The sequence below is a fragment of the Primulina huaijiensis genome, chromosome 3 (assembly GCF_012295235.1).
Source record: "Primulina huaijiensis isolate GDHJ02 chromosome 3, ASM1229523v2, whole genome shotgun sequence".
Classification (NCBI taxonomy): Eukaryota; Viridiplantae; Streptophyta; class Magnoliopsida; order Lamiales; family Gesneriaceae; genus Primulina; species Primulina huaijiensis.
In genome coordinates, this window is record NC_133308.1 from 21,259,906 (window position 1) to 21,287,511 (window position 27,606).

General features: G+C 32.3%; 4 protein-coding genes across 4 annotated transcripts; all 4 read right to left on the minus strand.

Moving 5' to 3' along the window:
• Window positions 1-97: 97 nt before the first annotated feature.
• LOC140973681 (sufE-like protein 1, chloroplastic/mitochondrial) lies at window positions 98-1,446 on the minus strand. The gene has a single exon (XM_073436660.1). The coding sequence runs from the start codon at window positions 1,429-1,431 to the stop codon at window positions 250-252; it is 1,182 nt and encodes a 393-aa protein (XP_073292761.1). The 5' UTR covers window positions 1,432-1,446; the 3' UTR covers window positions 98-249.
• Window positions 1,447-7,309: 5,863 nt separating this feature from the next.
• Window positions 7,310-7,989, minus strand: LOC140972238 (dirigent protein 4-like). Its single transcript, XM_073434688.1, has one exon. The coding sequence runs from the start codon at window positions 7,987-7,989 to the stop codon at window positions 7,417-7,419; it is 573 nt and encodes a 190-aa protein (XP_073290789.1). The 3' UTR covers window positions 7,310-7,416.
• A 1,246-nt stretch (window positions 7,990-9,235) lies between these two features.
• Window positions 9,236-11,590, minus strand: LOC140973683 (eukaryotic translation initiation factor 4B3-like). Its single transcript, XM_073436661.1, has 2 exons — window positions 10,336-11,590; window positions 9,236-9,663 (listed from the first exon to the last, which is right to left on the minus strand). Exons 1-2 carry the CDS (start codon window positions 11,481-11,483, stop codon window positions 9,558-9,560), a joined length of 1,254 nt encoding a protein of 417 aa, XP_073292762.1. The 5' UTR covers window positions 11,484-11,590; the 3' UTR covers window positions 9,236-9,557.
• An 8,107-nt stretch (window positions 11,591-19,697) lies between these two features.
• LOC140973684 (probable magnesium transporter NIPA6) lies at window positions 19,698-23,197 on the minus strand. The gene is made up of 9 exons (XM_073436662.1): window positions 22,677-23,197; window positions 21,833-21,889; window positions 21,659-21,749; window positions 21,411-21,571; window positions 21,179-21,306; window positions 20,934-21,071; window positions 20,658-20,750; window positions 20,460-20,577; window positions 19,698-20,296 (listed from the first exon to the last, which is right to left on the minus strand). Exons 1-9 carry the CDS (start codon window positions 22,798-22,800, stop codon window positions 20,208-20,210), a joined length of 999 nt encoding a protein of 332 aa, XP_073292763.1. The 5' UTR covers window positions 22,801-23,197; the 3' UTR covers window positions 19,698-20,207.
• Between the last annotated feature and the right edge of the window lie 4,409 nt (window positions 23,198-27,606).

Consider the following 27,606-nt stretch of genomic DNA (forward strand, 5'->3'; position numbering starts at 1 on the left):
AGTAACAAATATTAAGACCAATGCAGAACACTAGCAGATCAAAGACCAATAACAAACCATACAATGAACTAACGAGTTTCAAAACTCGACCAAAAAATAAAAGCAATTAATACGCTACAAAGCTACTGTAAATGTATCACCGGAGATCAAGATAAAGTGTATATCGTGTAGGAATCCATTGTATCTTTAAAAAACCACATATTCTGTCATCAATTATTCCAGAGAAAACACCCAAAAATGCCAAACACTTCATGGAGTGCCAACTTCGGCTGGCGTATTTGCCACAATTGACAAAGCATGTAATCCACCCTGTAACTCTTCTTGCAACAAGCTGTAAATCAATCTGTGCCTCTTAACCAAACTTTTCCCTTCAAATTCTTCAGAAACCACTTTTACATTGAAATGTGTCTCTGCGTCACTTCCTCGAAACCCTGAATGTCCGGCATGCTGATAAGATATATCCTCAACTTCCAATTCTAAGGGACGGAGCTCTTTCTCCATCATCTCTTTAATCCGAATCCCTCTACTGCCCAACAAACTTCCATTGCCTGAGTCATTATTAATACCAGTAAAAGTCTCGCTAGATTTCGATCCATCATCTCTGGCACCATCATTCGATTCCAAATCTGAATTTTCAAGAGATCCTTTTCCAAATTCTTCACCGGTTGAATTTCCAGCCTTCTCAGCTTCAACATACAGCTGCAAAGCCTTCTTTTGCATCAGTTTCAACATATTCAAGAACCCATTATTCCGAGAAGCAGTTAAACTCTGTTGCAATCCCAAAAGCACCACAAAATCAGGTGATACCCTCACAATCTCATCCACGGGCCGGCCCGATAGACCTTGAACTAGAAGGGCAGCGAGCCCTTTAGTGAGAACTGAATCAGAATCGGCCTCAAAGATAACATTTTTATCACTATCAAGGTATGCTCTGACCCACACCTGAGAAACACAACCTTGCACCTTGTTATCACTGGTTTTGTACTGAGATTCCAAAGGGTTCAGATTTCTTCCATAGAATAACAACTGTTCATACTTGGCCTTTGGTTCTTGAACTCCCCGGAAAAGATTGACAATTTCTTGTAGCTTAGGTGGGAGCTCCTCAACGGGTTGAAGAGAAACCGAAGGCGAAGATGAAGACGGCGGAGCAGAAAATTTGGGGTTTTTGGTATGTATTCTTTGCATAGTAACGGGATTAAAGAAGGACAATTTATGGGGTGGCGACGATAACAAAGGTGAGGCTATTATTGTATTAGAAATTTGGGTGTTTGAGTGGTGGAAGAGGGGGGAGTATGGGATTCTGCTGAAAATTGACATGAGATTTCGATTTCTGATGCCGAATTGCGACTTTGAATGCACAGATAATTTTCTTGGGCCGTGATTTTGCAGCAAGGCTTTGAACAAGGATGTAATGAATTTCTTTTGTATCATGTCCGTTAAAATTCAGAGAAGCAACCGAAGACGACAAAACAAATTAGAAATAAGAACAATATTAATTTTAGGTAGAAACAAAAGGAACGATATTAATTTGTAATATAATTTAAGAAAATAAAGGGAAGCACTAACATATANACACATAAATTTAAAATTATATGTTTTGATGAAGATATAATTAAATGCAACTCGAACTTATATTTTCAAAAATAACTAAAAAAAATTAATATGTGTTATAGATAAAGAATTGTAGATGATTATTAAGATAATATTTGTATTTTATCATGTTAAATGTGCTCTATAAATAGATGTCTCAAATGATGATAAAATATTACAATTCATTCTCTCATCTTTATATTTTTCACTATTCATAATACGTTATCAATACGAATGCTCTTCAAAGTAAAATTCATAAATAATTTATTCTTAATCTTGTGTAGATGCTCGCGAAGAAACACAATATTTAGATTTAATATTGATGTTCTCAAAATAGCACAAATTATATGTTTATATTGATGCTCCTGAAGAAGCACAACTTTTAATTTTATGTTGATGCTCCTGAAGTAGCACAACAAGACTTTGTGTTGATATTATTGATAGGTCTATGAATAAAATATAAATATATAAGTTTTATCAATATTCTCGAAGAATTTTGATCTAAGATCATAAAGATCTATCAATATCTATAAATAATATTGATATAAAAAATAACGTTATTATATTCATGAAGAATTTAGATAAATGTTATATGTTTCAATAACATTCTTGAAGAATATTGATTCAATATAAATTATAAATGTATTCTTGTTTTGATTCAATTTTCTTATCATATATTGGCTTGCTTGTTTAATATGTATATTATTTAAATTTTGATGATTTAACTAGTAGCTAAAATATTGTATGAATACAAATATTTGATAGATTTATGACAAGTTTTGAGTCAATCACGATATTATCATTAATATTAATGGACAAAACAATTTTTAATATTTTCTTATACACAAAATTCTTGTGAGACGGTCTCACGAATCAATGTCGTGAGATGACTCTCTTATTTGGGTCATCCATGAAAAAATATTACTTTTTATGCTAAAAGTATTATTTTTTATTGTGAATATCGATAAGATTAACCCGTCTCACAGATAAAGATTCGTGAGACCGTCTCACAAGAGACCTACTCTTTCTTATACGCATTTTCTTTACTTTGAAATTGATTGGTTTCTATGTTAGTAGCTTACTTGACGAACAAGATAAATTATTTGTCGGAATTTGAAATTTGATATAGATACATAAATTATTAATTGAACACATCTTCATGTACACCAAATTCGATAGACTACATAATAACTCGTGGCTTAGACTTTATTGACTCTTATGTAATAAAAAAAATCTATATTTTAATAATTTTTTACGATTTTATCAAATTATGGCATTTATTTTATATGTAAACTCAGGCAACCTGCATAGATAAAGTCATTGAATTTACAATAAGTACCATGAGATCTGTATTTCAACGTATGATCATGAAACTCATTAGGAAGCGTACTGTATATTCTAAACGTGTTTCTAATAGACTTGAAACTTATTGTATATTCAAGGACTTTATTTATGCATGTTACATTGATATACATATAAAATAAATGTCACAATTTGATAAAACTGTAAAATCTTATTAAAATAATGATTGAATTATATAAAAGTCAATAAAACTCAAGTCACAAATTGACTCGTTGGACACCTTCTCTAACCGAAAAAAAAATTACAAAATAAGAACACAACAACGTACAAGAATATTTTGGTTGACCAATTTCATTTGGAACAAGTTTCCCAATTCAGAGCATGTCGGGCAACACAAACAGGATAAATGGATTTTAATCACGACAAAGCAATCTAGACAACATCACAAGTTTAAAATGTTCTCAAGGCAAAACTGAAATTTTTATCTTTAGAAATGGTTCAGCATGGCAGCGACAATTTTCAAATGAGAGAATAGCAAGTGTTCGAGCATCGGAAGAACGGCCTTAACTAGACATCTAGACCATCGAGCTACGATTTGTTTGTTTTTTTTTTTTTATCACAATTCACGCGGGGAGGGGGATCGAACCCGGGAAAACCGGCTATTCCGGCAGGGGGTGAGACCACTGGGCTACAAGCCCGGTCTCAGCTACGATTTGTTTTAACATATCATACAATTACCATTAGCAGGCTACTTGATTCTATCATGAGCAAATTAAACATCTCTTATTATTTGACAAAAAGTTCACATCTCAAGCACATACAACACTCTGCAGGACGAACTTGGACTACATAGGGAGTCTTCTGTCTCTAAGCTTTAGGGGTTGATGATGAGGCAAACTTGGTGACCTGTTGAGAATCAGATAAGTTTCATTCTTTTGGTGGCCCTCAGGAGATAGGATTAGGAGTGCAAACGAATCAAATCGAGCCGAATATAATAAAAATTTTGGTATTCAAGTTTGAGATTGAAAAATATAATAGATATTCTTGTTTTATTTGAGGTTTGAAAACATTGATTTGTTCGAATCTTGAATCGAAAAATAATAGAATTGTAGCTCAAAATGCTCAAGTTCGAGTTTGATTCAAATTATTTGAAGCAGAATTTGAGCTATAGATCTATAGCTCGAAATGGCTTAAATTCGAGTTCGATTCATTGGAACTAAAAGCCAAAATCAAATCAATAGTCAACTTGTTCACGCAATCCCCATTGATATGTTATTTGTTCTGGGATCTCATTCGAATCAAAGCTTGAATAGCTGAATTTTTTGCTCTGGAGTGGAAATAGTTATACCTGAAAAGGTTGAAAAATGTATATTTTCATGGTTTTTACATCTCATAGTAAATATCTGTTTGTCAACAAGTGAAATTAAGAATCAATACAATTGGAGTAAATTTTAATATGTATAAGAATTTATTTTTGAGTTATGATATTATTGTAAAATAATTAATTTGAAAATATTAAATATACATGGTATTCAAAATTTCAAGCCAATAAATACATGGAATACGAAATCTAGTACGGGAAATATATTTATTTTGAAAATTAAGGCAGAGATATTCATCAAATTTGAAAGAAAATATTATATGAAAAGCAGTTTTTCTCAACAAAGAAACATATCGAAATTATGGAAGAAGCATCTCGTAATTAATGGAATGAGTATCTCGATATTTATGGAAAGAGCATCTCGATATTTATGGAAGAATTGTCTCGAAATTTTGTAAGAAATATCATCTAAATTATGGTAAGATTTTCACCTCAGCTCTATAAATACCACCATCTCATTCTCAAAAAGCACAATTTCAAATTCACTATATATTTCGAAAATCTTCTCTCAAGTTCTGCATCATTTTCGAAGATTTTACAATGCGAAGTTTTGCCATTTTTCGAGTGATATATTCAGGCCAAGATTCAGTCCGAACCAGATCTCCACTGTTCATAAATTAGTTGATGTAAGTTTGAATGTAGTGTGCAAGTTTAAGTCCGATCCAACAGTACAATAAGTCGCAAAGAATTCTGCATGACGACTGCTTTTCCGGTCGAAGTGCTGCTGCACTTTGGAAGTGTCGTTTACATGATCTTTCTGTTATTTTCGAATACTTAAAGCAATACTAAGGTAAGTGGGCTTGTTTTAAAATACGTCGTCGTGTATGAATTATTTCGTTTTTGAAAGTTTCAGTTGATCGACGTTATTTTGTTTCTACCCTTTCTTGATATGATTATCGTACATTCTATGTTTTGACACTGTGAATTCAACTGGATGTGGGTGTAACTCTCAAAACATGATAAGTATGGCCCTTACACGGTGGGATTATAACTGTTATATGACATCGCCCCATTAGAGGATTAAATATTAGAGACTGATATCAGTAAACCACGGAAAGTAGATGAATCTCAGTGCCCAGACCAAGTTATGCTTATGATATATGATACAAAATATGTTATACATGAGCTGCTGCTTTTTCGAAGATCGTGTGTATTTGTTATGTATGTGCTCGAACGGCTCCCACTTACTGAGTGACGACCATATCACTCACCCTTACTATACCCTCCCCAGATAAGTCAGAAGAGGAAATCGAGGAAGATGAACAAGACCAGTTTTGGCACTGATAATAAGATGAATCTAGAAGTTTATTTTAATTTTCACTTATTTAAGTATTTTATTTCGTTGTAAACATTTCCACATATTTTATCGTTTTAAGAATTTACGTTGTAAAGACAATTTTATTATTGATTATGAGTAATAAACTGGTTTTTTGTTTATATTGTACTACAAAGCTAGTTGTTTTCAATTGTGTAGTTGTAAAACAACGTCGGTGTCAACTAACCCCGGTCTCGAGGTGGACACTTTACAGCTCATAATAAATATATGTTTGTCAACAAGTGAAATTGAGAATCAATACACTTGGAATAAATTTAAATATGCATAAGAAAACCCAAACCACACAGAAAACAAGAACCTAAAATAACAATGAGATTCAAAAATTAGTAATCTAAGCTCCAAAGAGAGCTGATAAGCCTGTTATGACCAGAAACATAAGTTGAGCGCTGCGTAAATGCAATTTATACGAATGAACACCAATCCATTACCCAAAAAAAAAAGTTTAAAAACTCAACTTTACATTCATTCACACGGTTAAAACTAAAAGATACATAAATCCGAACATAAACAAATGAATGATATCGTGAGAAAATACAGTAGGTAAAACTGGGATGGTATAGCAAACCGAGACATGTACAAAATACAGTGTCCTTAAAAGAGAATCATCCCCTCCAGTATGTGCTTTGAGGATCAAGTCGGACGACTGTTTCTAAGGATACAACATGACAACCAGCAGTAATCTAGCACGAAAAACTGAATAAGTACCTAAACTTTATCACGAGTTGAACCAGAATAGCAAGAGGCAAGGTCAAGAAGATAGATGAAAGTAATATGTGAGATATGCTTAAAAAACGTGAGAGAGAGTCTATTAGAGAGTCTATTGACCAATCATTCTTACACATTCACAAAGTGTAACTCAATATAAAATCATTCATGTTAATATTGTTTTCTTTTGTGAGACACTCTTCTTTCACACTAAATCATTTAGTTATCAAAGTAATGAGGTGCTTATTTAATTTCTATTCAAAATGGAAAAAGTCCAATAGTTCTCCAAAGTCCAAAGTCCAACAATGATAAGGTCTCTCTCACAAGTTTAAATTGAAATATGCAATTGCAAGCATGACCTTCATGGATTTTTATTAATTTTATTATTTATAATGAAACAATTACTAAATCATAAATCCAAACTTTATTTATTTAAACATTAGTAATAGAAAGCAAAATGAATTGGAAATGACATTATAATTTGATGAACTTGAAATGTATCTTTATTAATATTAAAATCTATGTAAACATATAAGATGTAGATTTGAAATTCATCAATCCAAATGCAACATTGAAGAGTAGACAAATTTTATGAATCCCTACATTCAATCTTATTTTTATTTAATGCTTTCAACTATGAATTATACGTTTTAGATTTTAAGGATAAACTATTTATAGCACTAAAATTAACACTATTACTAATAATAGACATGACATAATATTCTAGTATAGTAGATTTAATATTCTTCTACTATTAGATATGACATAAAGCTAAATTATTTACAAAACGAGATAAATATTTGATAGTGGAAGAATAATAAATCTACTGTACTATAATATTATGTCATATCTATCGTTGGTAATAGTGTTAATTTTAGTGCTATAACAGAAGCCGTACACGCTCATAGTTAGTCCGGTTTAAATTTAAATTACTCCATGGCTGTTGTTACTGTCAATCTGTGTGGATGAACATTGAAATTTTTACGAAAGCTCTCAACCTTTGATTCTTAAAATCATATTCAAACAAATGAAAATCCTTTCTCTGCTTTGTTGAAAACGTTTTACTAAAACTTATAAATCTCTTATTAAAAAGCGTAATCCCTCATAGATGAACAACAGTAACGTTATACTCCAGAATAGCATCACCATTTGTAGTGTTCAAGTAATAGGTATTCACCTCTATGAACCCCCTCGCCATCCGAAACAGTCCCCGTCCACCAACCACCGCCAGTTCTCTATGTTTCTCCGTTATCGGATTCCTCGAGAACACGCTAATGGAACTCCCTTTGAACTTCCCAGTGCTAAATCCTAAATCAACATACATAACCAAAGTCGAGAACTTGTCGTCTTGGCTTGATGAAAGGTACATCCCACGTGCGTTTCCTATGAGTTTTGACGTGAGCTCGGGGCCTTCAGTCAAGGGATCGTCGATGGCGAAGAGGGTCCCGAATGAGATCGGATCATCCTTGCTGTTGGTGGAGTTTGGAGAGGCTATCTGGATTGCGGTGGGGCTTTTACCACTCAAGGTATCATGCAGGTAAAAATGAAGGTGGGTTGTTTTCTCTTGCAGTGTTGAAAATGGTTGGGTTTTGGAGTAGTAGTACTCAGAATTAACTGATACAGTGATCAAAATGCTGAATAGAAAAATCTTGTGTAAGATTAAAGTTTTCTCCATTTTTTTACTATTTCTTGGTGATATTTCGAATTTATATATATATAGAGTAAAATGAGAAACGATTATGAAGATCTGAAATTCAGATCTCTACACCTACACAAAGGAGAAAATTATTTATTTTGGCATCGTGGATTTTGATTATGCATTAATTGGTTGGATTTCACGGAGCATTGGCATTTAAAAACCTTGATGACGAGTTTTATTTTCACGTCTTTTTAAATAAATACTACCAGACAAAACATTGACGTCGAGGTCTAAAATTTCTATAAAGGTAAGTTTTTTGTGTGTGTGTGTGTGTGTGTCTATATATATATATATATATATATCATGTATATTATATTTTAATTTTATGGGAAATATTTTTCTTGTAAAATATAATAATATTGGTATAACTTTTTATTTACCTAAACTTTTATTTGAGCTTTTATTTGTAAAGATTAGGGTTAGAATTGTAATTTCACTTTTTGCTCCGATAATTTGGGGAATGGATCCTATGCTGTAGGCATCCTCACAGAAGGGGCTGTGGCCTGTGGCATGTCTTCGTTTTACACCCGCAACACGATTTTCTTTTCTTTTCTATTTCTTTCTTTTTATATATTTTAATTAATACTTTCTTTTTACATTCTTTGATCTTTTTGTTTTCCTTATTGACTTTTTTTTGTAATGGTCTCGATGTTACTAAAATCTTTAAAACTTTTAAATACAAACTACTTAGCACAACAAAATTATTATATATACAAAAATTAATTAATTATGTTCACATAACTCATGTATATGATTACTAATATGTACAATGTTACGGTTTCACTGAACAGTATCACTCTTTAATAGTTTTTGGTAAACAGTAATTTATTTGATAGATGATTGGAAATTAATTGATGAATTTTGATATTTTTAAAAATGGTCCAAGTTGCAATATAATAATTTATTTTATATATAATGGTAAAAAACGCGAAAATCTAGGGACCAAATCTTAAAAAGAAATTATTAAGTTATTTATGAAAATTAGGGACGATGATATTGATTTATTATATATCATGTTTGACCTTGCAAGTAAGCATCAATTAGTTACAACACATGGAGTAAGGATAAAAATTAATAGTTGAATAAATAAAATATAGATATTGAAAAAAAAAAATTTATTTAAATAAATAGAAGTTAGAACAGCATAGAAGAATTCTAGTTGTAATTAAAATTGTTATACACATATAATTGTACCCGTAACATAACTCATTTACCATCAATAGCTTCTAGATTCCCACAAGAATTTCACCAAGGTAAACAAATACAAATACAAATACAAACACAAATCCTTAGTATTTCTGTATGTCACCGTGAATAACATCGCCATCTCCAAGATCCACGTACCAAACCAATTACAAATAAAAAATGACCACCAAATATCAAAGTAGGAAACACATTAAGTTATCACACCAAGTAAAAATAACAACCTTCCTTTAAGCCTTACCAAAATTGCTCTAAAATGTACCACGCAAGAACACCAAGGGAAACAGAATATGGAGAAAATTGTAACATATCTGTGTCATATTCAATAAATTTGTTTGCCGTCAAAACTTATCTCTCTCTTCAGCATCTTCGGTATGTCCATTTCCAGTGTTCTCTTCAGCGTCTTCGGTATGTACATTTCCAGTGTTCTCAGCACGGACATCAGCACTATAAAAGAAAACGAAAACGAAAACTAAGTTCACAAACAGTGACAAATCCGCAAGAACAATATAAATTTTGTGGGGAGTTCCAAAAACGAGCTAGTTTAACCAACATAAGAACATCCTGAGGCTCAAGACTCCCGACAACTAGGAAACACATTTACAAAGCTTTACATCATTATTTTGCAGTAACTCATAAGCAGTGGATGAAATAAACATGGATTAGCAAACATATGAAATGGATACACACTAGCATATGGGATCTTATAGCCAATAATAGGATCGATACAGTTTTGGGTAGATTAAAAAACTTCATCCAGGTCTTTTTCCCTCGACCATAAAAACTATGCAGTCTTATCTGATGCTAATGTAGAGTAAGGTTTCCAAGAAAACCAGTGATCTATGAAACATACGAGTGAAAAATAGACAAATTAATATCCTCTCAAGCATAGTTGGCACTTTCGTTTGGGAAGGGCAAACAGTTATAAATGAGTTGACAAATCACGTTAGGAAGACACAAGCAGATCAACTCACAGAAACGCATGCGTACATGAAACGAGCAGAAGATACTTTTTTACCATAAACCCAAACAAACAATAAATAATTACCATAAAGATAACATCCGAAAATAAAATTTTATTATCGTTAACATATCATGCCTTTCATCAAATTCACACACCTTAAGGGACGGGAATCAAGGGAGTCGGGCTTTCTCCAAGCCCTCTCAATTTTGTCTTCCCGCTGCAACCACTCCCCCCCATTCCCACTCCAAAAGCTTTTCCTTTCGACAACCGGCCGCCCATCAATAGACCCCATAGCAGCAATCTCCTTTGTGTTTATAGAATCTAGCTTCTCTTCAATCCCCTTCCAATCACGTCCCTTCTCCTTCAATACTTCCTCCCTTGGTCTAGCTTCTCCAAAGGGGTTACTCCCTTTAGGCTTCACCACGCTCCCGATATCACTCTTCTGCCCTTCTCCTACAGGCAGAGTTCTAGGCTGCAAATTCAACCTCGGTCTACCACCACTGCCATTGGTAACCCCTCCTCTGTTCCTTCCCCAACTCTCAGAATCCGCACCATTCGATTCAAAAACCCCTCGTCTGTCCCTCAGGCTATCAAAGGATCCTCCGGTCTTCCTTCCCTCCTCTTCCTTCCTTTTCACCCAATTGTCTGAATCTGCACCACCATTGATTGAATCCGGTCCAAAACTCCCTCTTCTATCATATTTCCTCGGCTCCGAGGGTACAAAACTCTTCTTCGAGGTCCAATTATCAACCTCATCGGCTCGTGATTGTGAATCCTCGAAAAATCCCCCTCTCTCCCTCCGCTCGAACCCATTATTCACAGAGAGTTTCTTCCCCGCCCCCCAATTATCGATCTCATCCGCCCTAGACGGTGTAAACTCACGATTCGACTCCCTACTAAAGCTTCCCAGACGGCGGGCCTGATCATCCCTGTCGCCTCCGCCGTAAGATCTAAATCCACCCCCGAGCCTATTCCGATCAAGCTCCTCGGCCGAGCGCTCACGCGGCCCGGTGGGAAGAACCATAAGCTCGTCCGGAGTCAAGCCCTTCGACTGTGCAGCCGGAGGCTTTGGCACGCCATAAGTGGTGAATTCCTGAAGAGTAAGGGTCTGCGGCTTCTTCTTCTTGGTCTTCGTAGAGGTAGCGGTGTCCAGGGAAGGAAAATCAACCAATTCAACGACGTTGGAGTAACCTTTAACGGGAGCCGAGTCTTGCCTGTGTTGATTAAGGAGGTCCGCCTCATTCTCCTCGGAATCCAGAGCCCAAGCGCCTGGCTTTGCCCATGCGCTAACTGTTGCCGCCATGATCGAATCTCCTCCGCTCTGTGCGTGTATTGGTGCGTGTGAATGCGAATAGGTTTTCAGACTCGCGTCATCGGTTTAAGACAGGGTTTTGATGATTTCATCCAACGGTGGGGGATCATTGTCATCTTTTGATCCAGCGGATGTCTTTATAATGGTTTACGCACACGCCACGTCTCCTCCTTTTTGGAGCACATTTTGTTGTATATATTCTTAAATTTAAAAAATTAATAAACTTACAGTACGTGTCCAAAAAATAAAAAGGATTCTAATATATAAATAATTTAGAGTTAAAATAATAATATAATAACATATTCGAGAAATTTTTTAGTGATCAATTTATTGTTTTTTTAAAATTATTAAATATATTAAAATAATGATAATGGTACGTTTGGACATCAATTATTACCAAATATTATAATATAGTAGTAACTGAATTTGGTCCAAAATGTGTGGACTAAAATATCATTCTTTTGTTTTTTCTCTTGACTCCAGCATGATCTGCATTGCCCACAAACTCCAGCATTTCTCTCTTAACTCCCATTTTAAAGAAATTTTGAAGAACACTTGTAATCGTGACTATTTTTCCTTTGAGGTTGGTTACAATATATTTAAATAGAATCCAATTGTTTTGCATTTCTGTGTTTTAATTGTTGAATGTAAATCAATTTAGATTTGCATAGTTCGTAATGGATTCGAGATTCAAGTGCAAATTTATCGTGTTTTTGCATAACCTTTCATTTAAATAATATGCTGCACACACATGCGTGTCCCTTGGTTAGTATAAATAATTTAGATTTGGAACTCGTCTACTTATATTATATATAAATATAAATAATATAAAAATTTATTAATTTATATATTTTTCATATGTTGTTAAGATCACGCATTTATAACTAGGTCAAAAGTTAAAATAGATTTTCTTATATTTGTGGTAGCACAGAGTACATCTATGTCAAAAATTATAATAGATTTTCTTATATGTATTAATTGTTGTGAAAAAGTAAAAATTTACGGTAAAAAAATAAAAATCTCAAACTCTCAAAATTATCACACTACACACTTTATAATATTTTTCTCTCAACTCAATTGTGATTTTCTTCACAAATGAGAGATCTATTTATAGAAAATTTTTACAAATAATCCAAAAATAAAATACATCATTACCTACATCATCACACACTAATTTTCAATATTCAACACCTAATTTTACCTAATTTTCAACATTCAACATTCACATTTTCAACACAAATATTTAACACATTTTTAAATAATTTTTCAACACTCCCCCTTGTGATGATGATCATAATGATTGTATACATTACGTGTTTTTATACTGCCTCGTTAAAAACCTTACTAGGAAAAACCCATTGGGATAAAAACCATAGTAAGGGAAAAAGAGTGCAGTCACGTAAACTCCCCCTCATGTTGACACGAACAATTCTTCACAAATTTCGTAGATTGCGCATCCCAATATTATATATGTGCTTTCTGAATATTGTCGTAGGAAGTGCCTTTGTGAAGAGATCTGATGAGTTTTCACTTGATTGAATGTGACGAACATCAATACATTTATTCTTCTCAAGCTCCTTGGTGAATGCGAAGAACTTAGGAGGAATATGTTTAGTTCTGTCGCTTTTTATGTATCCTTCTTTCATTTGAGCAACACATGCAGCATTATCTTCATATAGTATCACAGGCTTCTCGTCGAATGATAATCCGCATGAGATTTGGATATGTTGAGTCATTGATTTTAACCACACACATTCACGGCTTGCTTCATGTAGTGCAATAATCTCGGCATGATTTGATGAAGTTGTTACAAGTGTTTGTTTCTGTGAACGCCAAGAAATTGCAGTGCCTCCACGAGTAAATACATATCCAGTTTGAGAACGTGCTTTGTGTGGATCAGATAAGTATCCAGCATCGGCATAACCAATTATACTTGGATTAGCATCTTTTGAATACAAAAGTCCCAAGTCTGTCGTTCCTCGTAGATAACGGAATATATGTTTAATTCCGTTCCAATGTCTCTTTGTTGGATATGTGCTAAATCTTGCCAATAAATTTACGGCAAAAGATATATCAGGCCTTGTACAATTTGTAAGATACATAAGGGCACCGATAGCACTTAGATATGGTACTTCTGGACCAAGAATATCTTCATCATCTTCACATGGACGGAATGGATCCTTTTCTATGTTTAATGATCTAACAACCATTGGAGTACTTAAAGGATTTGATTTGTCCATATTAAAACGTTTAAGGATCTTTTCTGTATAATTTGTCTGGTGAACAAATATTCCACATTCTTTTTGTTCAATTTGTAAACCCAGACAATACTTGGTTTTTCCAAGATCCTTCATTTCAAATTCTTCTTTCAAGTATGACACAACTTCTTGAATTTCCTTATTTGTTCCAATGATGTTTAAATCATCAACATATACAGCAATAATTACGCATCCGGATGTTGTTTTCTTAATGAAAACACAAGGGCATATTGAATTATTTACATATCCCTTTTTCATCAAGTGATCACTTAGCCTATTATACCACATTCTGCCGGATTGCTTCAACCCATATAATGATCTTAGTAATTTCACAGAATAACATTCTCTGGGTTTTGAACTTTGTGCTTCAGGCATCTTAAATCCTTCAGGGATTTTCATATATATATTACTATCAAGTGATCCATATAAGTAGGCTGTAACAACATCCATAAGACGCATTTCTAAATTTTCAGATACTGCCAAGCTAATCAAATACCGAAACGTAATTGCATCCATCACAGGAGAATACGTTTCTTCATAATCAATTCCAGGCCTTTGAGAAAAACCTTGTGCAACAAGTCGAGCTTTATATCTTACTATTTCATTTTTCTCATTTCGCTTTCGAATAAAAACCCATTTGTATCCAACAGGTTTTACACCTTCAGGTGTAAGGACTATAGGTCCAAAAACATTACGTTTATTTAGCGAATCCAATTCAACCTGGATGGCATCTTTCCATTTTATCCAATCCTGCCGATTTTTACATTCACCAAAAGATTTTGGTTCATGATCTTCATTATCATTTATGATGTCGATTGCCACATTATAAGAAAATATATCATCAATTTCTTCTATATCTTTTCGGTTCCATATTTTTCCAGTATTAATATAATTGATAGAGATTTCATGATTCTCGTCAGTTTGTGGTTCTGACAAAACATTTTCATCATCATGTGTTTCTTCAGGAACATCATTCTCTATTTTGTGATCATTATGTGTTTCTTCAGGAACATCATTCTCTATTTTGTGATCATTGTGTTTCTCTATGAATTTTCTTTTTCGAGGATTTTTATCCTTGGAACCAACTGGCCTTCCACGCTTCAGGCGTTTAATGACATCATGACTATCTTCAATTTGTTTCTTCGGAATTTCAATTCGAGCAGGGGCATTTGCAGCATGTATATATGATTTAGTTACCCCTTTTGTGTCTGCAAATGCATCTGGTATTTGATTTGCTATTCTTTGCAAGTGCACAATTTGCTGTACATCTTTTTCACATTGTTTTGTTCTTGGATCCAGATGTAACAATGATGATACATACCATGTAATTTCTTTTTCGGTATGTTTCTGTTCTCCCCCTAACATTGGGAAGATTTCCTCATTAAAATGACAATCAGCAAAACGTGCTGTGAACACGTCGCCTGTCTGTGGTTCAAGATATCGAATGATCGATGGACTATCATAACCAATATAAATTCCAATCTTTCTTTGAGGTCCCATTTTCTTTCGTTGAGGTGGTGCAATAGGCACATACACCATACATCCAAAAATTCTCAGATGAGAAATGTCTGGTTCTTTACCAAATGCAAGCTGCAATGGGGAGTATTTATGATATGCACTTGGTCTGATGCGAATTAATGAAGCAGCATGTAAAATTGCATGTCCCCATATAGAAATAGGGAGCTTTGTTTTCATAATCATTGGTCTAGCAATCATTTGCAGACGTTTAATCAATGATTCAGCCAATCCATTTTGAGTATGTACATGAGCAACAGGATGCTCAACAATGATTCCCATAGACATACAATAATCATTGAAAGTCTGGGAAGTAAATTCACCAGCATTATCAAGTCTAATTTTCTTGATTGTATAATCGGGAAATTGATTCCTCAATTTTATTATTTGAGCAAGTAATCTTGCAAATGCAACATTTCGAGTTGACAATAAACATACATGTGACCATCTGCTGGAGGCATCAATCAATACCATAAAGTATCTGAATGGTCCACATGGTGGATGGATTGGTCCACAAATATCACCCTGAATACGTTCAAGAAACATTGGTGATTCAGTTTGGATTTTGGCTGGTGATGGTCTTATAATAAGTTTTCCAAGAGAACATGCTTTACATTGAAACTTATTATTCTGAAAGATCTTCTGGTCTTTCAATGGATGACCATGTGTATTTTCTATAATTCTTCGCATCATTGTTGAACCAGGATGTCCTAATCGATCATGCCAATTGGTTAATATTGAAGAATTATCAATTACCATGTTTGATTCAATGGGACGTATATGTGTATAATGCAATCCAGTAGGGAGCATTGGTAGTTTTTCAATCACATATTTCTTTCCTGATTTATATGTGGTAAGACACATATATTTCTCATTCCCTTCATTCATTGTTTGAGTATCATACCCATGGGAATATATATCATTAAAACTCAACAAATTTCTTTTCGATTGTGGTGAATATAAAGCATCATTGATCAAAAATTTTGTACCATTAGGTAACAAAAATTGTGCTTTACCACATCCTTTAATCAAGTCTACAGGACCTGATATTGTATTCACCGTTGTTTTTGTTGGTTTTAGTTCCAAGAAATATCTTTTATCTCGGAGGATAGTGTGCGTTGTACCACTATCAGGTATGCAAACTTCAGCTTGGTTCGTAGCATTTTCCATATTTGAACTTCAAAAAAATATGCAATGAAATAAAATTATTGACAATAAAATACAATACAATATAACACACTATAAAACATTATCATACGAATACATAAAAAATAAAATATTTTACATATTTATTCCACCATCAAATTGATCATTATCTGAGAAATCAATCAGAAAATCTCCAGCATCAAAATGAGTTGAACCACTCAAAGGTTCACTGTGTTCAGTAAAGTTGGTCTCCTTTTCTTTCCCCTTTATTGATTCTTTATAAAGTTTACAAAGGTGCTCAGGGGCTCGACAAATACGGGACCAATGTCCTGGAGTACCACATCTGAAACAAGAACTTTCAAATCTTTTTGAGTGATTCTCATTAACACTCATATTCTCTTGATGCCTTTTCGGTGGGTGGTTTGGGACGTTCTTTTGAGATGAGTTATAGAAATAACTATCTCGATTATTTTCAAAACCACGGCCGCGTCCACGACCACGACCACTTCCACGTCCACGTCCACGTCCACGACCACGACCACGACCTCGATTTTGTCCTCGACCAAAATCTTGTCTGTAACTTTGATTTTGGTTTCCAGGTTTAAATTCATTTTTGCTTACAGCATTTACTTCTGGAAATGCTGTTGATCCAGTGGGTCGGGACTGATGATTTCTCATTAATAGCTCGTTGTTCTTTTCCGCCACAAGAAGACAGGCGATGAGTTCAGAATATCTCGCAAATCCACGCACTCTATATTGTTGCTGTAGTGTTATATTTGATGCGTGAAACGTGGAAAATGTTTTTTCAAGCATTTCCGATTCTGTAACCTCATGTCCACAAAATTTTAACTGCGAGATTATTCTATACATCGCTGAATTGTAATCACTGACTTTTTTAAAGTCTTGGAATCTTAACATATTCCATTCATCACGGGCGGTCGGAAGTATAACTTCCCTTATATGTTCAAATCTCTCTTTTAATCCTTTCCACAGAGCCATGGGATCTTTTTCGATGAGATATTCACATTTTAAACCTTCATCAAGGTGTCGTCGTAAAAATATTATAGCTTTTGCTTTTTCTTGTGATGAAGATATACCATTTTCTTTAATGGTCTCGCTTAGACCCAATGACTCAAGATGCATTTCTACATCAAGAGTCCATGGCATATAGTTTTTCCCAGTAATATCAAGAGCGATGAATTCGAGCTTTGCCAAGTTTGCCATGGTGGTACTAAAAATTACGATGCATTTTATTAGTTAATGAATATTGCAATACAAAGTAATGGATAAACAACAAGTACAAGTATTCGTAAAAATAAAGAAAACACACGAGGAGGATATTCTCCGATAAATACAAGACTGGTGAGTATGATAACCAAAATAATTAAAAATAACCTCGTGAAAGCCATCTTCTTTTTTTCTTCGAAAATTTGATGAAGAATAATTTTTAGAGAAGAAGAGAAAGTTGGAGTGATTGAATGTATTTGTGAGATTGTATTTATAGAGCAAAAACTAGCCGTTTTGTTACCGTTTATTACCGTTGGTGTATAAGAAAATAAATGTATGTATTTGTATAATTTTATGGTAATAATATGGTGTATATAATATTAGTCATATTTAAATAATTATGTATATCATATCACATTATTATAATTAGGTGTCATAAGTTATTTTGTTTAAAAAACCTTATAGGCTTTTATACTTGTCGTATCCCTTACCGGGAGTGTGGGATGTCGTCTTAACATCCTCCCAGGATTTATAACAAGTTTTTGAAAAAATTATTTTTATTATTTCTAACAATAACATTATATTATATATTACATATATAAACAATAAATAAATAACAGTAAAATAAATATTATTACTTTTGTTACCTTTTTCTTCTGTTCGGAGCTTGGAAAAATATGGAGGACTTTTAGAGCTTCGTGCTGATAACGTGTTGTGAAAAAGTAAAAATTTACGGTAAAAAAATAAAAATCTCAAACTCTCAAAATTATCACACTACACACTTTATAATATTTTTCTCTCAACTCAATTGTGATTTTCTTCACAAATGAGAGATCTATTTATAGAAAATTTTTACAAATAATCCAAAAATAAAATACATCATTACCTACATCATCACACACTAATTTTCAATATTCAACACCTAATTTTACCTAATTTTCAACATTCAACATTCACATTTTCAACACAAATATTTAACACATTTTTAAATAATTTTTCAACATTAATAAGGTTATATTCTGGAGTTTTTATTAAAATAATGCAAAATATGAATAATTAGAAAATGTAAATTATACACATATGTACCATGATATAGCTGGAACATTCTTTTTCCGTTAAAAAAATGCAATAGCCAAAATATGGCCATTTTTAAAATATATATATATTAGAGAAGCATCCAAGGAACAATTAATCGGATTTACATTTATCATAGTTTTTAAAATTCTCCCATTTTATTATAGTTTGTGATACCCTATAAATGGATCTCTCAACATCAGACCCAAACTCTCAGCCCATCTCTAGCCCAGATGGAAGGCCCATGTACGCTCCTATAAATACCAAGTTTGAGCTTCCAACTCAAGCAGATTCATTATATTATTTTTCAGCAGCATCCTTAGCTGCTCTCCACTTATATCCTCAGTCTCTGACTTGAGCGTCGGAGGGGCTACGCGGGACACACTCCCGGCCCCCTTCTAACGGTCTTATTCGTGATTTCAGGCTCAGTACAATTTCGAAACTTGTGTCTGCACTAGTGACACTTGCAAGAATCGGACCTTAAATTTTCCATGAGTATCAATTTGGTAAACAAAATTTAATTTTTATAATATTCTCTTAAAAAACCCCATAGTTTAAGGAGGACAAAAAAATTCGAGCAATCACATATTTTCTTATAAAATGGAGTTATTTTATATTAATATTTAGAGTAGGTCTCTTGTGAGACTGGCTCACGAATCTTTATCTGTGAGACAAATCAACCCTACCGATATTCACAATGAAAAGTAATACTCTTAGCATAAAAAGTAATATTTTTTTCATGATGGCCAAAATAAGAGATCCGTCTTACGAAATACGACTCGTGAGACCATCTCACCCAAATTTTTGTCTATATTTTATACAAATAAACTATTATGAATGAGTTAGTTTATCTTCTATACATAATAATTCTCCTCGTATCCATATTATTATTATATTATATATGTCCTCATATTTTAATTAAATTAACATTATGTGTTGATGATCAAAACGTTAAAATTTCACGATATGAATGTTGGTATAATAATAGTAATAATAATAGAATTGTTTACTCCACAGCATTAATAGTTACTTTATAACGAACCATATTATATATTTCTATGAATCTTTTCAACTTATTTCATATACACAAAAATTAATAACACTAATCAGAAGTTCAAAAACACACGAGCCATTACGCCATTGGTACCATTACAACCTCAAAACTAAAAACCTTTGTCCAAATAGGATTTAAATGCAACCAAAAGTTAAATATGTACTTAAAAATCCCATTTGACGAGACTTCATTGATCAAAAGTTCCTTCAAGCTTTCGAAAGCCACACCCCACGGCCCACACGTATGTTTACAGTGTTCAAACTTCCTTTCGCCCTTTACTTCCAAGAAAAGGTGCGTCGAGGTGGACACAAATTTTCCTAATGAAAAATGATTTTTAACCGTGCAGCAAACCCGTTAACCAGACACGAGAACATGGGCCTATGAGGTGATTCCATGGCCGTAACGTTTCAATTTCTGTTTGTCTAAAAAATACGACTGTTTTTAAGTAAAGTAATCAGGATTATGGAGTGTGATCAAATGAGCCTCTTCCAGACCTTTTGAGGAATCCACATCATACCATGTTATGTTTCCTGCGCAGCATTTGACAATCAATGCCTTCATTCATCTAAACATCGAATTCTGTCAAAAATCCACGGGGAAAAAGAAAAAGGAACAAGAATCTGAAATTCTTTTTTCAAGTATCCATATCCGGAAGTTGTGGATATGGATTGGCTCAAGACAAGGATATATTACCAGCTGGAGGTGCAGGCTCCTCTTCTCTTGTAGTGTGAAGTATTACGGTTCCTGAGAGAACTGTGATAAATCCACATATCTCAGAGGTAATGCTGCTCAAGTCTTGACCTGACCAGTCCTGCAAACATAAGACAACAATATTGTCTGCGTATTAACATTCAACAGAGTTTACAAAATATGACTTCAATACAGTGCTACCTTAAACATTATTGCGCTTGCAATAATAGTCAGAGTTGTGAACATCACATAATATATTGGAGAAACAAGTGCCGCATTGAAAGTGTCAAGTGCCTGAACATACAAATTCGGAATGAGACAACCAACAGCAATTTCTTTCTACAAAATTACGAAGAAAAAGTACATGGCCAGCTAGATAAGGTATCAAAACACGATATAATTACACAAAAGTTGCAACGTTTCTAAGATCAAGATGCAAATATCAAAACATTCACAAAGTAACTATATTATGGCTACCTTATTCAGATAGTTCAACTGTGTGATGACACATATAACTGCTACTGAAAGGAAAAACCAAGTCTGAGCATATGCGAATTGATTGATTCCCTCCAAAGTGAGCTTTATTGCGATTCCTATAGCCTTTATGCTCACAACCTGAGTGAAATTACCAAATATACGATAAGCTAGAAAACATAGGCTGCTTCATCAAGCAATACAAAAGCCCAAGTCAGCTCAAAATGATGTAATGTGACGGAAAGTACCGTTAGGGCACCCATTAAGGAACAAATGCCCAAGTAAACCACTATGTTGGTTTGCCCGTAAAGAGGCTCAAAATGAAGCGTCAGGGCAAGTACAATGGATACTGTAGCTGCTACATATATCATAAATGCTGTGCACAAGACAATGAGCATAAATAAACAATACTGCGACAACTCGTTAATGACAGTACACGTGAAAAGAAGAAAAGAAAATTGATGAGTAGGGTTCAGGAACCTGGTTGAATGGCCAAAATCCAGACTTCTTGTACAGAATTTGGAGTTTGCTCTTGAGGAGCGTGAATAACAATTATTACAGAACCAACGATGCAAGCGATACATCCCAGTATGCCCATCTTTTGCAGTCGTTCCCTCAACATAAAGTGCGCTAGAACAGCACTTTTGAAGTCATAAAAAAGGGCTGGTCATGACATCCTTATGAAGTTCAATGTTTTCATAATTTAAAAATAAAAAATGAAAATCTACCTGATAATAATACTCAGTGCACCAAGAGGAGTAATGAGGACAGCTGGGGCATAAATATACGCAACAAAATTAGCCACCTCTCCGCCAATCACTGCACAGCAAGATGAAGGTTACATGATTACTGATGCGTGGTCAGAATAGAGCAGAAGAGAAAAATGTAAAGATCCTACTAACTCGTAATCATGCCAGCCCACCAAAGAGGTTCTAGTAAGTAAGTGTAGCCTCCAACACCTTAAATACGAGAAACACAAATTATGATAATACCATAAAAAGATTTGGCATTTAAGAGAGAACTTGTGAACAATGGTAAACAAAAACTTATCTTGTTAAAACAAAGTAAATCACAGCAGATTAGACTGTGTTCATTAACTGGAGTTTCCATACACACGCTAAGCATATATCACTCCACACATTGCCGACGACAAAACCAAGCTGCCATGGTCTCTATCGCTCCATTCTCAGTTACTTGCACACTACTTTTCCACAATTTCGCATTGTTGTACTCTCCAAGAAACTACATTTCAAACAGTATAAACAATTCTTTCAAATCCCACTTGTCTAACTCAGTTTCATGACTCGCAACTAATGCAAACCTTTTTGTTTCCAAACTTTTCATCCAGCAGTCAACAAATATTCCTAAAAAATATCTGAAATCACTTGCCAATGATTTTGACTAGGACTCAGTAGTCTGGTACTTATTCATATATCAGTAAAGAAAGCAATAATAATCCACTACTCATTCCCCTAACGTCAATAGAAAGTACCTTTTATCTTGAGAATTTATCCATTTATACACACGATCAGATCACATATCACTTTTATGTATTAATAATAATTCAAGAGGAGATCAATTCTGGTTCCCAAAACTACAAATTCCTTCCAGCTGACTCCAGTGTTTGAAATATCGCAATTTGAGTGAAAATTAGCCTCGAAAAAGCATCAAAATATTGCGAGATAGTTTAAACATTTCCAATTGAAAATAAAAACCCGTAGAACTTCATGAACAAATTAATCACACCTGCGCGTGTACCAGCTGCTGCTGCTCTCTGTAGACCTTTCTTCTTCAAGATAAAGCTGGCTCCAATAAACAAACTTGACAACATTGCCAAAATCAAACCCCTCGTATTATCCGAAGCCCCCATTTCTCTCTATACATAAGCAAACACAGAGAGAGCTTCTCTATCTATTCACAACAGTTGATCTCAAGTTAAAAACAAACACCACAATACAAGTTCAAACATCCCAAATCACTGTAAAAACACCCGCAAAATGTCATCCTAAGGTTCCGACAAAATGGGTTTCCCGCCAATCAATTTAAGCTGTTTCGGCAGCAAATAATTGATCATCAAAGGATAAAACAAAGAATAAGGTGACTACCGCTTGAAATTAAGCCGGCTACTCGTCGGGAACTACCGGGGGCTCCACGGAAGAGAAATTTCTCATTCGGACATGGAAGTGAGTTGGAATCAGCTGTATTATTGTCGGGCTTGGCTTGGATTGGCGGCTGAGCTGGAAAGTTATGCGCCATTCTTTCAAGCCCAATGCCACCAATGGTGTATCACAAGCTCTAATTTGCAGCCAATAAATCTTCATTTAATATNTCTTTTGTTATTTGTCATATTCTCTCAATAATGCATATATTTTATTATAATATTCAATTATTATAATCTTTTTTGACAATCAATAATATGCAATTTTTTATTTACAATGTTGTTTAATTTATTATTATCTTTCATGTAAATTGACAACAATTTTTACTGGATACTTTTACTTTCCTAGTCACTTTTAATTTAGTAGACACTTATACTTGATAACATATAAACTACACATTATTATTAGGGGTGAGCAAAATTTCGGTTAAACCGAATTAACCGACCGAACCGAGTCAATTCGGAAATCCGGTTCGGTTATTTAGGAAATTCGGTTTTCAAATTAAAAAAAATTCGGTTATATCGGTTAATTCGGTTCGGTTACTGTTTTCAAAATTTTGAAATCGGATAACCGAATTAACTGATATAATAAATACTATTATTTAATAAAATGTTTATTATTTTTCAATTTTAATATATTTTTAAATTTTTAATTTTAAAATCAGCCCTAATTCTAAAGAAAAATTTGTGACGTATGTGATTTTATGTTTTTATGCATTTGTGTAGACTGTAGTGTTCAAAAAAATTACATATATAATTAAAGTTAAATGATAATTTTTTTTAAAAACTAATCTGCTAATTCGGTCACCAACCGAATTAATCGATTTTAATTCAGTTCGATTTTCATCGGTTATGAAAATTAATTCGGTCGCTTCGGTTATTGCTAAACATTTCGGTTCGATCCGATTATGACTAATTCGGTTCGGTCGGTAACAGAACCGACCGAATGCTCACCCCTAATTATTATAACAATCTATCATCACATAAAAAATACTGATGGATTGATTTAAAAAATATTGATTAAATGTTGTCATTTATTTGCAATTTATAATAATAATATTTTTGACAATAGATCAACTGACTCTTAAACACTTATTTTAATATTTCATATTAACTCATAAGTATAATTAGCACAATCATATTGGTAATACCTCCAGAAAAATAATACATTTAATTTTTTTAATTGTTTAAATATCTTAACGGGAACATTTGTGTATCCTAATTATCTTGAGAAAAATTCATTGCATTTATAAAGTTTGAACGGTAAATATAACTTTATAGTATACATTTAATTTGGAAACTGAATTCATTGTATAACAAAGACTTCTTCAATTTCTATTTTTTTGTGTAACCCAAAAGAGTTAATATTTTTTCTCTTTTATCTTCTCCAACTCACTATAAAAAGTTATAAAAAAAATATTTATATCTAGAAAAATATTTTTATTTATTGTTTTTCTTGTCTATATATTTTGTTATATATGAACACATATCCTACTTCATTGTCTTAATTACCATACATCTTTACTATATAATTTGTATACATTGAAGATGAATAAGTTCATTTTATAGTTTTTTATTACCTGACTTAAGTTGATTTATTAATATGTGATATACATAGATATAAGAATTTTCAAATTCAATTTATTCACAATGATTTTTCATAACAAAGACCAACTAAGAATAATAAAAATTAGTATTCATAATTATTTTAAATATGATATAAAAATAATATGTAGAAACTTTTTTTGACATTTTAGTTGCAAAATACAGTGATAAATGCATGTAGGTACACTATTTCATTGTGGTAATTATAACTTTATTTAAATATCTTTTTTGTCATTCAAGGATCAAAGTTTTTTTTATTTCTTATTTTGATTATCGACAAATTCAATATTTTATTTAAATGTTTTTGTTAATAATATTTACATGAGTTTTATTGTATATTTATCCAATTTGAAAGGGATAAATTATAATTCAATATATAATAATATTTGAAAACTGCAGAATACTTCTAGATTTAAAAATCAAGTAACATGTAAGGGATCAATTCAAAACTAAAAGTTGATGCAACATGTTTCTTCTAGCTTTACAATCGAATAATATAGGATCGAGCGTTTGTCGTTTTACAAAAAGTTATAACTGATGGTAATTATGCAAGTCAAATCTTTAAATCATACAACAGTTCAAACGCCTACCTATTGTGGACAATTATTGTACCAAACAATCTATCTCATAATAATTGTACCAATTGAAATCAATGAAAATCAAAGTCACTATCTTGGCTCTGATACCAATTGTAAGCTCAAGCGTTTACTATTTTATCAAAACCTATCGATTATGGTAACAGTGCAAATCAAATATTTTATCCACTAAAAATATTGAACGAATTGTTTATACAATTTAATAAAAAAAATAGTCAAAGTACATCATTTTCTGATTCCGAATAACGATCACATTATTATTACGTTACAATGATAAATAAATTATTATTTTTAGTTTATCATCATAGTCTTCACCTCAATAAACACATTTTCGAATGTAAGATGTTAAATTTAATATAAAAATTAGATAATTATAGTATTAATTCTAACTTTCTTTTTTTATTTTTCTCAATACATTACTTTTTTTATCTTCAAATATATTAATCTATTTATTATTGTATATAAAGTATAATAATTATTTGGTTAATTGATCACATTTAAGATTAGATGTTTAGAAAAAATTTTAATATATCTTAAAAAACCAATAGATGATGAAATTAAATTTGATATCAAGAGAAAAATTAAGAAAATGTGGAATACTACAGTGCATAAACTTTTCATTTTGTACAGTGACAAAACATAAGGTGAGACCAAGTGAGATACTTATATATATGTATGAGTCTCATTCAACTTTTTTACTTCACTAACTTTGTAGTGTGACTCATTCAAGCATTAACTTTTTATTTTTTCAGTACATAGTGACCTCCATTCTCACCGACTTCAGTTTTTAGAAGTCGGTATTAGTAGGTAATAGACAATTATTTAGTTTTTATTTTCTGTCTTTTGATTAATTGTGTAATTTTTTATGTTCTACCTAATTCATTTTTAGAAATTTTATTGAAATGATTAGAAGTGTTGCACGCATACAATATAAAATTAATATATTTTAAAATGTTAATATGGAAGTGTCTAATAAATGTATTAAATCATTATTTAAGAACTTTTAGAAAAACAATATACATCATAATTCAGATTTAAAGATTAACATACAAATAAAGAATTACGATGAATATCTTATAAAATAAATGGTGTTAGCCCAAAAAGATTAAATATGATTATTGTAAATGAATTTTTCTTAATTAATTATAAAACTTTCAGCAAATGCGCTGAATTAATTAGAATGTTTTCAATATAGTATGTCGATAAATGTTTTTCCATATGAGTTAGTGATTGAGTCCTTATGAACATTTAAAAAAAATGTGTTTTTAGTTATAGTAATNAAATTATTATTTTTCATTAGATAATTATAGTATTAATTCTAACTTTTTTTTTATTTTTCTCAATAAATTACTTTTTTTATCTTCAAATATATTAATCTATTTATTATTGTATACAAAGTATAATAATTATTTGGTTAATTGATCACATTTAAGATTAGATGTTTAGAAAAAATTTTAATATATCTTTAAAAACCAATAGATGATGAAATTAAATTTGATATCAAGAGAAAAATTAAGAAAATGTGGAGCACTACAGTGCATAAATTTTTCATTTTGTACAGTGACAAAACATAAGGTGAGACCAAGTGAGATACTTATATATATGAGTTTCATTCAACTTTTTTACTTCACTAACTTTACAGTGTGACTCATTCAAGCATTAACTTTTTATTTTTTCAGTACATAGTGACCTCCATTCTCACCGACTTCAGTTTTTAGAAGTCGGTATTAGTAGTTAATAGGTAATAGATAATTATTTAGTTTTTATTTTCTGTCTTTTGTTTAATTGTGTAATTTTTTATGTTCTACCTAATTCATTTTTAGAAATTTTATTGAAATGATTAGAAGTGTTGCACGCATACAATATAAAATTAATATATTTTAAAATGTTAATATGGAAGTGTCTAATAAATGTATTAAATCATTATTTAAGAACTTTTAGAAAAACAATATACATCATAATTCAGATTTAAAGATTAACATACAAATAAAGAATTACGATGAATATCTTATAAAATAAATGGTGTTAGCCCAAAAAGATTAAATATGATTATTGTAAATGAATTTTTCTTAATTAATTATAAAATTTTCAGCAAATGCGCTGAATTAATTAGAATGTTTTCAATATAGTATGTCGATAAATGTTTTTCCATATGAGTTAGTGATTGAATCCTTATGAACATTTAAAAAAATGTGTTTTTAGTTATAGTAATGGTGTCTTATAATTTAAAATATTAAATGAAACAAATTATCAAGATAAAAAAATCAATTAAGAAATTCAAGAATATGTTATTACTCAATTAGAGTTAATTGACATG